Raw genomic sequence first — 13329 nt, 5'->3', positions numbered from 1 at the left:
ATACGCCACGAAAACAGTCACAATACAAGACGTATCACAGAAAGGTTCGCCGATATTAGAGAGCGGTAAACCTTTTGAAAATATTTTCCAAGAAAATAGAAAAAACTTTATAATAAATTTTAAAAAGATCAGACAAGAAAAACAGACATTAATAAACAGGAAATAATTGAGGCTCGCAGCATATTTGAGAAAAGTTTCGAATAATTTAACTATGTAAACACAAACTACAAACTGGAAAATTATTAAATACCAGATTTTAAAATGTTGAAATATACTGAAAGTTGTTAAAGGATGGTACACATGCTAAACAGCCCAGAAATAAGATTTCATAAGATACTAATTAATTTAAAACAATCAATAATCCAAGAGGAATTTTTTATAACTTAAATGAAACTATGCTGAATAATGAATGAAACTATGCTGAATAATGAAATATAATTAATGTTTGACGAACTAGATTTGCCTTTTAGTATAATCTTTATTTAAGATAAACCCTTACTAAATGTTGTTGGAAAATTATTTACTAAATGAATTAATCAAACTCACAACATACATGTCGAAGCTCAAGCTGAGTTTCGTGCGGAATGGGCACAATAGACAACATTGTTGTATTAAATAGCTTGCAAAGCCGTTTGTTTAATAATAAGCAGCCAACATACATGTTGTAGCTCAAGATGAGTTTCGTGCGGAATGGGCACAATAGACAACATCGTTATATTAAATAGCTTGCTAAGCCGTTTGTTTAATAATAAGCAGCCAACATACATGTTGAAGCTCAAGCTGAGTTTCGTGCGGAATGGGCACAATAGATAAATTGCTGTATTAAATAGCTTGCTAAGCCGTTTGTTTAATAATAAGAAGCCAACATACATGTTGTAGCTCAAGCTGAGTTTCGTGCGAAATGGGCACAATAGACAACATTGTTGTATTAAATAGCTTGCTAAGCCGTTTGTTTAATAATAAGCAGCAGTTATTTTGTTTTATTATATAGTTAGGAAAACCATACGTTACAAGTTGTTTAATTAGGATTTGGAGGAAAGATTTTTAGGTCATAAAAAGAATTTTCAACTTAAATCTAGACTAAAACTTTTACATGAGACAGGAGAAATATTTGAAAGTTTTTAGGCTTGTGGTAAGGCGAATGCTTTAGATATATATTAATGCCTTACTGATCTGTAAGATTGATTGTTCCTACAGCGAGTAAAAGGCATTGATGTTTTATTCATTGCAATGTTTATGTTACTGTATTCCGATGACATAGCTATTTTTGCTCATTCTAGCAAAGATAAGCAGCACTATTTAAATATATTATATGAATATTGCAAAGTGGAAGTTAACTGTCAATTAAGATAAAACTAAAATCGTAATATTTATAAAACGGGATAAAATACCTGACAAATTACATTTTTACTATGACTACTTTAAAATTGAGATTGTCTCGATATATTGATATGCCCCATCATATGTACGGTTGTGTTAGAAAAATATGCACGTACCTTATTCTTTGTATAATATGTATTATTGTTGTTATCGGTCAATGGCAAATCACACAAGAAACTAGCAACGCCCCGACATTCCAGGCGCGCCAGCCTTGTTTGAATTTTGCCACCGCCGAGTGAGCAATCATTCCACAGGGATAAAAGTTATTACAAATGTTACACAAAGTTATATACATTTATTTTATTCAGATTTCATTGCTCACAAACCTGATAAACTTGGGTAAAGACACAGAATATCAGACGTGAATATCCTCGTGTTCATGTAGAGAAGATTGTTTATTTACTTTTTCAATAGTTCACGATCTATGACGACGCCATCTTGGATTGGCTGTCAGCCAATATTTTTGGGTCATTTGACCCAAATATATGGGTCGTTTTCGGTCGGGTCATTTTCGGTCGGGTCATATGACCATGATTTTCGGTCATTTGACCATGTGTGTATATAAGGCGGGGTTTTCCAGAATCGAGAGGAGACGTAACTTGGACATAGCCTGAAGCACATCCCGTACGATTCGCCCTCGGGCGTTTCGTCCATTTTGGCATTTGGTTTTGACATTTAACTGGAAATAGAAAACGATAACAAATGAAACGATTTTTATTATTTGTCTCCTTGATAAAATCCAAAAAGAATTATATAGGAAATTCGCGGAAAAATAATGTTTAAAGGACTTATAAAATTCAACACGATGATATAGCGTTTTCCTGTGTCTACCCAGCGATTGCATACTGTACCTTTTCTTCTTTTGATGTTTAAATGATGATTTATTCCGCTGGTGTACTGTTTTCCAACGTTTATTAAACTTGTAAACATCGATTTGAGTTGTCTTCCCGGTGAACTAGTTTTTGACACGCAATGGTTAAACTACATACAATTTAACTGCCATTGAGAGGTTTCGCTACCAGTACCTGAGGGGCAGTCACGAGGGGAACACTTCAAATACTTGGTCACCCTAAAAGGGACAGTTGATAGCGTCGACGGACCACGGGGCTAGGTCGTAACATTTATTGGTGGCAGCGGTGGGATCTGTAATTATATCAGATTCAGCGATACGAACTACGCCAGACGAAGGGGGTGGTGACATAGGACTTCACGCACCAGGCGGGTCAGGGGTTAATCCAAGGAGTTCAAGAGTTCGCGATATGACTGATCCAAGGGACGTCGATAGTGGGGATATTATATTTAATAAGCCAGGGGTAGAGGACGACGCTGACGAGTATGCCACACTGGACTCCGTGTCCGAGGCCGGGTCTACAACCAACGAACCGCCAGGTGATCGTGACAAGGGGCCGTTACGTGAGGTTATGGTAGGTATCACAGGGGCCTTAAAGGATGTTGTAAGGGAGTTACAGTCCATCAAAAGAGGGATGGCTAAGGGCAATGATGGATCGGGAGAGACGGTCACATCTTGTACAAATAACAGCAATATAAGTGAGTATAATAGTAGTAACTCAAGGAACAAGTGCAATGAAGGTAAGCATATTTCAGGTCAGGCCTGTAACGCAGATGCTTCTTTTTATGTGCGCTGGGGGACGACGTACTACGGTGCCGGCCGAGCGGAAGTGGATGCTGACCCCATGTGGGACGCGGGTAACCAGACCGGGGCGCCCTATGGCTACCACGCGACGGAGTCAACGCGATGGGATGGGTATGCGATATCCAGCTCCAGGAACACGGAAGTAGGCGGTAGTAATTGGGAAACGGACCGGATGTACCAAAGGCCATACGCTAAGCCTGATAGGACACGCGGCGTCCCCTATTTTCGCGAAAGCACTGCGAGGTACCCACCAGTTAAGTTGCCGGTGTTCACTGGTAAAGAAGACTGGACCACCTGGCTGTCGCAGTTCGAAGCCATAGCCGGACGTTTCCGCTGGTCCGAGGACGATATGCTAGACCAGCTACTGCCTAGGCTGGAGGGTGCAGCAGCACAATTCGTATTTTCACAATTAAAGCCTAACACCGTGAATGACTACAAAGAACTTATTTTTGAGCTTAATAGTAGGTTTAGGGCCGTTGAAACGCCCCGGTCATATGCCGCGATATTCAGCAGACGGACGCAACGACAGGGGGAGACGGTAGAAGAGTACGCATCGGACCTCAAGTTGCTGTATGACAAGGCACATGGGTTCAGACACCGGAAGACCAGGGACGAGGACCTCGTGCGGCGATTCTTGGACGGGGTCACAGACGAGGACATGCGGTTCGAACTTAAATTTAATAAAGAACCTAGGACGGTCGATGAGGCGGTGTACTTTGCTGTCAACTGGATACAGATCATGGGACGAGACAGAGCTGACGGGAGAGGGAGTGTTCAAGCAAGGCGGGCGTACGAACCACATTGGGACAAGCACGATAGTGACTATTACGGACCTGAGCGGCAAAATACGGTCATACGTGTCAAGGGGCAGGGAAATGAAAACGGGACCGAACTAATGCTAGATGAGCTACAAAATGACCTACTGAAGGAATTTATAACCCGACTTGAGCGTTTAGAAGGTCGAGTGAACGCAGACCCCAAGACGAAGGTCGAGTGTTACAGCTGTCATGGGCAAGGTCACTACGCATGGAAGTGCGCGGATCGGAAGGAGCGGAGGACTAAAGCAATGACCAACCGCGACCAGTACCCAAGCGAAGTCGGCGATGACGGCTACACTGCAACCCGAGAGGTTCGGAACGGGTTAAGCAGATTAGACGCCATTAGTGATTCGAATTCGGCAGACACTGACGGAATCTATGACAAGGTTGGCAAAAAATACCACGATGGTCAAGGGGGACATTTAAACTTCCCGGGACCAGCCCTTGCGACCGGAGGGTGGTCCATGTAAGCGTGAAAGGTCATGACTCGGATGAGACGATCGACAACACAACTAGATTTAAGGAAGGAGAACCATGTAGCGCAGCATGGGCAAAAGGGCAAGCACCAAAATGGTACATCCAGGGATCTGTAAACGCAACACAGACGGCGTTTGTGGTGGACATTGGTGCCCCCTGTTCGGTTATTTCGAGCCGTTTATTTTTGTCTTTGGACGAGTGGAATCGTCCTGAGCTAAGGCAAGTGGACATTTGCCTGACCGGTGCAGATGGTGTGCCTTTGGAGGTAAAGGGCGTTTCCACGTTGCAACTGGATATAGGTCCTGTGGCTTTCGACCATGATTTCATTGTGGCGGACATTGGGGATGACGCCTGGATTGGTCGCGACGTATTGGTGTGCCATGGAACGGGACCGGTAGACATTCTGTATAGCAAGCAAAAGTTGGTTTTCGGTGGGGCGGAGGTACCCTTGATTCAGGCCGGAAATTGTAATCTAGTTAGGCGCGTGATCGTCGACGATACAGAAATATTATCCAAGGTAGATAGACCTGAATGTAAAACGGTAAATAACGGTGGAGCCCCTTTAAATAAAAAGGGCACAAAGAAAAAGTGTGCCAAAACAAACCAGAATAAAATACGCCAACAATCTTGTTTTTCTTCGGCATCGCGCCAATCACGAGCGCACCTACTAGTAAGGGAGAGCCGTCGCCAAGGGGAACATCGCAAGCGCACGGGATGCGCGCTAGCGGTTGTCATTCCCGTTTCAAGTACAATGAAACGGTCGAAGAGGACGTCATCGAAGGGGACGAGAAGGCAGCACCATTGCCATGGATCACCACGAGGATACCGGACGACTACTGCGATTTCTGCAGTAGTTCCGTGCCGAGACCGGCTATGTCTGGGGTCTCCGTGCGGATACGGGGGATGTGAGCGGCGCACCCCCTTTCACGGCCCAGGACCACCGTCAGCTCGGAGCTTCTAACTACTGACGGATCTCGACGGAAACGAAATTCAGGATTCTTATTAAGACAAATAATGAACACTTAACTAGTGATTATTTGTGAACTGATAGTGATTAACAAAAAAGTGATATTGTGCAAAGTGAAATTAATAACTATTGATAAAAGCGACGTTAATTGCAAATAAGTTTGTGTTTAAGCTTTACCGTGGCGTAATTTAATTACAGTATGGTATTAACCTTTAGCTTTGTTGATGTTTAATTGTAGGCAGCGGGAGCTTTGCCTATTTGCCAGGGGGGTATTGATATGCCCCAGCATATGTACGGTTGTGTTAGAAAAATATGCACGTACCTTATTCTTTGTATAATATGTATTATTGTTGTTATCGGTCAATGGCAAATCACACAAGAAACTAGCAACGCCCCGACATTCCAGGCGCGCCAGCCTTGCTTGAATTTTGCCACCGCCGAGTGAGCAATCATTCCACAGGGATAAAAGTTATTACAAATGTTACACAAAGTTATATACATTTATTTTATTCAGATTTCATTGCTCACAAACCTGATAAACTTGGGTAAAGACACAGAATATCAGACGTGAATATCCTCGTGTTCATGTAGAGAAGATTGTTTATTTACTTTTTCAATAGTTCACGATCATCTTGGATTGGCTGTCAGCCAATATTTTTGGGTCATTTGACCCAAATATATGGGTCGTTTTCGGTCGGGTCATTTTCGGTCGGGTCATATGACCATGATTTTCGGTCATTTGACCATGTGTGTATATAAGGCGGGGTTTTCCAGAATCGAGAGGAGACGTAACTTGGACATAGCCTGAAGCACATCCCGTACGATTCGCCCTCGGGCGTTTCGTCCATTTTGGCATTTGGTTTTGACATTTAACTGGAAATAGAAAACGATAACAAATGAAACGATTTCTATTATTTGTCTCCTTGATAAAATCCAAAAAGAATTATATAGGAAATTCGCGGAAAAATAATGTTTAAAGGACTTATAAAATTCAACACGATGATATAGCGTTTTCCTGTGTCTACCCAGCGATTGCATACTGTACCTTTTCTTCTTTTGATGTTTAAATGATGATTTATTCCGCTGGTGTACTGTTTTCCAACGTTTATTAAACTTGTAAACATCGATTTGAGTTGTCTTCCCGGTGAACTAGTTTTTGACACGCAATGGTTAGACTACATACAATTTAACTGCCATTGAGAGGTTTCGCTACCAGTACCTGAGGGGCAGTCACGAGGGGAACACTTCAAATACTTGGTCACCCTAAAAGGGACAGTTGATAGCGTCGACGGACCACGGGGCTAGGTCGTAACAATATTGTTATCTCGGAGTTGTTTTGACGTCTAGTTGTTCTTGGATAGAATGATAAAATACTCTTTCTGGTCAAGCTCAAACACCAATTTACAAGTTAAAGAGATTTTTGTTTATATTTACTAATTGGTCGATTAAACATGTTCTTCATTTATTTGATAAGTTATTTAAACCCATACTGTTTTATAGCTGTGAAGTTTTGGGTTTCTCACAAGCAAGCATCATTTAAATAGTTTATATGTTGTAAAAGATTCTTCGGTGTTAAAGCTCGACTCAAAATGACTCTGTTTTTAGGGAGTTGGTGCACATAAACTGGTTTAAACCCCCAGTAAATTTACATTTTACTGACCGTTCCAAGGCGGAACCTAACAATTCTTGATAAACATACCAATTATATAGTTGTGTGCTGTTCTATGTTTCTTGTTTGTGAATTTCTGTTTTATGTCTTTAGCATTTGCCCATTGCCACTAATTCGGGTTTATGTTTAAACTTTTTGCTACTGAGCATGTTTCTCTAGCTTTTTGCATATATATTGGTATGCACTCGCAAGTATTTACTTTTATTGTTAAGTACTGGATTTAGGATTTTAAATTGTGAAGGTAGAAGTATATTCAAGTAATCAATAATGGATTACTTTGTGAATTTGAAAACACTCCTAGAACTACTAATTGGACATCTATGTTAAGGAATGGAATATGTAATTTCGATTTCATGATGAATGGCTTGCTCAAAGGGCTTGCAATCTTAATGTGTTTGTCAATATTTTCAAACGACGTGTCAATGTCACTTTTATTAATAATTGGTATGTTCGATAAGAAATTTCTACAACAGCATCAATTTTCAAAAGGTTTGAATTAAGTGATTATCTTAAGAAAGTAACCATTAAAAACATCGCATAGCTCTGACAAGATTGCTAGTGCCATCACATAGATTAAATAATGAAACATGTAGATTGACTAATATACCAAGAAACGAAATAATATATAATTCTTGTAACAAATTCGAAATCAAGTATCACTTCCTTCTTGAATGCAAGTTATTTGAAGAAATTCGAACACAATACCTCCAGAAACATTTTACTACAAGACCAAGTATGTTTAAGTGTATTGATATGTTAAAGTCAAATGATAATAATGTAATTACAAACATTCCTGTCTATTTATATGAAGCTTTTGAATTAAAACGGTTGACTACAATAGTATAGTTGGTTTAATCAATAAGCATTACCTGGAAAAGACAAAGGACTCTGATAACGGGCTGGTTGCACTGAAATACAACAATAACCTATAAAGTATCTTGATCAGGTAAGATGAATAGCAAGTACAATTATTTTATTTTGTGAATTTTGTCAACACATAAACACTCATTCATAAATAGTTATACAACTCTTGATGGCAATGTCGTTCTGGTTGGTATAATATAAAATTATTATTATCGGATTGCATTTGTTTTACCAATCTTAGATTTTCATCAGTATGCAAGGTCAAACCATCTTAATCGTTTTAATATTATATTATCCAATTATTATCAACGCACGATGGCTGAATTTATTTTATCAATCTAATATGTATTTTGCTTTTTGTTATCTATGTTTTCATTTATTTTGCTTATCCAAGTGCTTGTTAAGCACTAGGAAGTTAACAATATCATGTGACGGAGCATTAAGTAAACATCCACCATTTGTCTTGATAGATTTACTAGTAACTTATTTATTACACTTTTGCTAGGTTATTGAGCCATAATGTATCACTAGTTAAAAAAACGATGTGTTAATGCAATGGAAATGAATATGTCTGTTCGTCTTTGAGTAATACGCATTGAATTATGTTAAAATGTCGGATCAAGGGTATTTTTTACCTCAAATATATCATGTGTATGTACTATTTCGATTAATAAAGTTTCTCCTTCATCTACGTCCGTTCTGTCTGTCTGTCAGTGCCTGTCTGTCTGTCAGTGTCTGTCTGTCTGTCTGTCAGTGTCTGTCTGTCTGTCTGTCGATCCACCTATTTATATATCTATTCATTTATTCATTCATTCATTCATTCATTCATTCATTCATTCATTCATTCATTCATTTATTTTCATGTTAAAAACTTTATCCCATTGCAAAAGCAGCTGTGTACGGAAAAACTTACAATATCCAGTACAGTTCCCCTTTACAACTATGAAAATGATATCTCTGTTCGCTGGCGTAAAGTCTCGGTCTACACAGTGCGTATTGAGATCACCCACGATGTATTCTTTACGATAAGTAGAAGATGGAAGATAAAAAGTAACTTCCGGTTGACAAACTGCTGCGTTATCATCAACATCTCTTACTGTCATTAAAATGTTCGCTTCAGTGTACAGGCCCAGCGGGTCACTCGCCTAAGATGAAATGATTCATATAATATCAATAAGGTTGTCGAATTAGCGCACTGGTTAGCGCTTTTGCTTCTCACCAAGACAAACACAATACCACACATTGGCGCAACATCGTGCCAACGATAGTGATTTAGCATAAGTTGATATAACTGTATTCACGATCGCTGTAAAATCAACTGAAGTTTCATCCAAATGATTTATAAGTAAGGCAAACGAATATCAGCCTGGACACTGACATATGTACATATCAATTGTTTATGGAATTATGTATAACCATTTTTACTTACCCGAACAGAAATAACTTCAGTTGGCCCAGAACTAAAAGAAACAACAACGATTAATTCTATACCTACTTTTTTATGAAATGATTAATAAGTTGGTCTTTAAATATTATGGAAATAATTGTACATTATTTATTTTCATATTTTTGAAGTTATCTAATAAAAACAGGTTTTCCTCATTATCCGAGCTGCACCGGTTTTTAAACTGTTTCTTTTGAGGCACGAATAATACGCAGGAAAACATCAGTCTCGGATTGATAACACATTACCGGATCATAAAACACCATTTACTTCACTTGAGGATTTGGGAATTGAACTTGATTCAGTATTTAAACTAAAAACAAGGTAAATAAATGATGAGTAAATAAACACAGTCAATGTGCTATCATGTGTGACGTTTATAGAAATTAAAGATATATAAAGAAACGACTTAAAATCTTTATTGAAACGACCCAGTGTTCCCGTGTCTTAAAAAGATAAGTAATAAATCAATAATTTACCTCTAACTAGACTAGCATTGTTCAACATTTTAAACGCTTTTACTCTGAATAAAAAGTGTTCAAGAGCAAGCCATCTTCATGAGTAAAAAATAAATTAAAGTTATTGAGCTCAGGTTTTTTAAATAATTTGATAATGTTGAAATAGAACACGCTTAAATCCCTATTAACAACATAATGCTGAGTTCACTATTTTAAGATAACAATGATTACCTCTATTTCTATGCTTAATTAAGTATAAGCAAACATTTTCAAAATGAAATACAATACTTTAACCTGCCGTGCTTAACATTTACAGAGGAATTATTGAGATTTGAATGTTGTTTTTCTGTTTCAATATAGTTTTGTAAGAAATATTTTGCACAAAGATCATGAGGAAATTCCTAAAAAAAATTATTAAGATCCGGCCCAATTTTCTTGAAACTTCTTAAGCTTAACAGGCTTAAAAAGCTGACTTCAATTAGCCAAAATAAATACTGTTTTTTGACTGCTGAAGAACATAATTTTTCCCTCTTTGTTTCTATGACTCCCAGGAATTTAACATTTTATGCAATTTTTTGAAGAATTTTCATAGAGGTACTTACATGCTAGACGTATTTCTTTGAAAGGTGTCTGCATCTAAAGCTTTATTCAATGCCAAATGGTGAGACCATAAAATGGACAAAAATGAACCGTTGACTTTTGTAGCTGTAAGGAATGACGAATCTGCAAACAAAGGGAAAATAAGTCCAGATGTTAGGCAATTTAATCAGCTTTGACTTGAGAAAACAAATAAGGTGACAAAAAGAACTGCAAAACATAGTATTTTACTGTTGGTTCAATATCACGCCTATGTTTTGATGTTCATTCATTCAATATATACATTGTATGATTGAATAAGACAGTGGATGGACAAGCATAGTTATCAAATATTAAGCAAAACCCTGCTGAGAGGAACAACGCTAGAAACTAAAAGCACTGAACGAAAGACAAAACGTACAAACAACACATACATTCCTAACACGCAGTCTCTAGCGTTGTTGATTAGAGTAACCGCCGTGAAAAAGGCGGGTAACACAAGTGCACTAGGGGTGTAAACTAGTAGATGGGCTAACACGTCTTTTTATATGATATCTGTTACGACAGCTACTGGTACCAACATTCGGAACTCCTCGACCATTTTGCATTGAAAACAACCCCGGACGTAAATGGCGGTTAACATGTCAGAAACCTTTACATTTAACATTTGGGAATCTTATTATTTATGCAATTGAACACTGGCAATCAGTTTAAATTAGATATAAAAAAATCACGTTAAAACACTACACTTATTTAAAATCAGTATTTAAAACAATGACAGCTATTGGTACAAAATGTAGACGTCTGTTAAGACAGATACTGGCACCAAATGTTGACGTCTGTAAAGACAGCTTTGTTACCAAATGCTGACGTCTGATATGAGATCTACTGTTAGGCCAGAGTTTTTTTTTATTTTTCGTTTTACGGGAGCGCCGTACCTAAATTTTGCAAAACCCGGAAAAAGAAAAAGATTCAAATTCCTAACTTTATTTTGATTTTTTCCGCCGCCCGTTTCTTAGATCTCCGATAGAAAATAAAATTTAGTGTTATTTAACCTAACGCTAATTTCACAACAACAAAAAATTATCGCACACAGTTTCCAAGATGGCGGAAGTCGGGGATTTATTGCAATAAAGTTAACTGAAATATGTTTCATTGTTTTGTGATGTCATATGCATATTATATCCCATGATGAAAATAAAACTTGAAACTTGCTTAATATCATCATCTAAGCGCTTGTAAGGAATATGGCTGCCTTTTATGAAATTTTAAAGTGGATTTAGTTTGAAGACTGATACTGACTTGTTCATAAAATCGTGGCGTTTTTTTTGTGATATCGGAACGGAATTGTATTTTCTTTATATCGAAGCATATACTCACTTAAATATTTCTGTGTGTAGACCTGTTTACAAGGGGACACACTGAAAATTGGAATTTGCTGTACAGTTTCTGACTACAGAAAAAGACGAGAATGTGACATTGGATTTGGCCTGTTTGTCTAAAAGACAATAAAGTTATACCAACATATTGCATACCATTTTAAAGGGCATTGACTCCTCTTTTCATGTCACCTATTTTAAAATGGATTGTTTGTATGTTGATTAAGAAACTTAAAAAAACTGGACTCGACCGTGAAATCTGTAAGTTTGAGTTACATACCTTGTTTCTTTCTGGTATATCAGACATTAAATTTCCTCAGATGTGTTGTTTATCTCATTATATATACCCACAATTATATAAATCAACAATGAGCCAGATGTCTTTGGTTTTGCCAGTGCAAGTTTCAGTGACCATTAAAAACACTACAAAAGTGTAGAAGCACGTATTAAAATCATGCACATATATGATATATAGAATTGATTAAATTATCATCATGTGAAAATGACAGCTTGTTTTGCCTTTATAATACAGACTATTGTTGCATCATTTAATCAATTACCAGTTATTTGCAAAAGTTTTCTATAATTATTTTTAAAATTCTTTGGATTTTTGGCGAAATGTTTGATAATTTTACAAAGATTTAAAATGAAAAACATTTATGCTGCGGCTGTCATTTTATTTTCTACGAAATTAGAATATTTTGGCATTTATTCTTGTTAAAAAATACATAACTTAGATAGTATTTAACTTGAGAAATTTTGGACTTTCTGAAAGTATGGACACTACAAATATATTTGAAGAAGTTGTAATTTTTAAAATGATGCCCTCTAACAGCTGTGATGCAACACTTTTGTACAACAGGCAGTATCAGTACAATACAAGTGTGCACAACTTCAAAACATGCATTGTATAAAAAAAAATAAAAAAAATATGGAAAATCCATCTTATTTTTATTCTTTTTTCTCGACGCTCATTTTTCAACATCTTTTTCTTATTTTTCTTCCCTCCTCCTGGTGCTTATTTTTGAAAAAAAATCCCGCAAAACGAAAAAAACAAAAGAAAAAACTCTGGCCTTATCAAACGTTGATGTATGTTAAGAAATGTACTGGGACCAGTTAATGGCGTCTGTTAAGACAGCATCTGTTACCAAATGCTGTCGTCAGTTAAGACAGCTACTGTTGCCAAATATTGACATATGTTAAGACAGCTACTGTTACCAAATGTCTGAACTTATTTTGGCATAATTTTACTTAAACTAATGAAATAACGGAATTTGTTTTTATGTTTATGTCTTTGTTAAATTTCCTTACTTGTAGAAATAGTAATGTTTCCAGCATCCCCTATATCCGGATCAAGAACTGTCACTGAATATACAATTCTCCCGACGACAGTGTTTTCAGCTACATCAAACGTAGATTGTAAGCCGACAAACATCGGAGGATCATTCACACTTTTAGCTCTTATTGCTATGGCTATGACTTCAGTTTTATTGTAAGGATCTTTTGCCATCAACGTAACCTAGAATTCAAAAACATTAAACTGAAAGATAATTAAGTTTTGTCTGTTAGAAGGGCTTAATTAAACGAAAGGAGCACTTCATTGAAATATATATGCAAATTTTCTTATCAATGATATTGAAATT

The 13329-nt window shown here is 37.2% G+C and overlaps 1 protein-coding gene across 1 annotated transcript in view; it reads right to left on the bottom strand.

Annotated features, from left to right (window-relative positions):
• The window catches only part of LOC128237430 (adhesion G protein-coupled receptor L3-like), a 35173-nt gene that overhangs the window by 17723 nt on the left and 4121 nt on the right, over positions 1-13329 (bottom strand). The window contains exons 3-7 of the mRNA XM_052952964.1: positions 12998-13205; positions 10334-10454; positions 9259-9289; positions 8743-8974; positions 7835-7873 (exon numbers count right to left, since the gene is read on the bottom strand). Of these exons, the coding sequence (XP_052808924.1) occupies positions 7835-7873; positions 8743-8974; positions 9259-9289; positions 10334-10454; positions 12998-13205 (631 nt within the window). The remainder of the gene's footprint in view (positions 1-7834; positions 7874-8742; positions 8975-9258; positions 9290-10333; positions 10455-12997; positions 13206-13329) is intronic.

The sequence above is a fragment of the Mya arenaria genome, chromosome 6 (assembly GCF_026914265.1).
Source record: "Mya arenaria isolate MELC-2E11 chromosome 6, ASM2691426v1".
Classification (NCBI taxonomy): domain Eukaryota; kingdom Metazoa; phylum Mollusca; class Bivalvia; order Myida; family Myidae; genus Mya; species Mya arenaria.
This window is presented reverse-complemented; position numbering and strand designations above follow the sequence as displayed.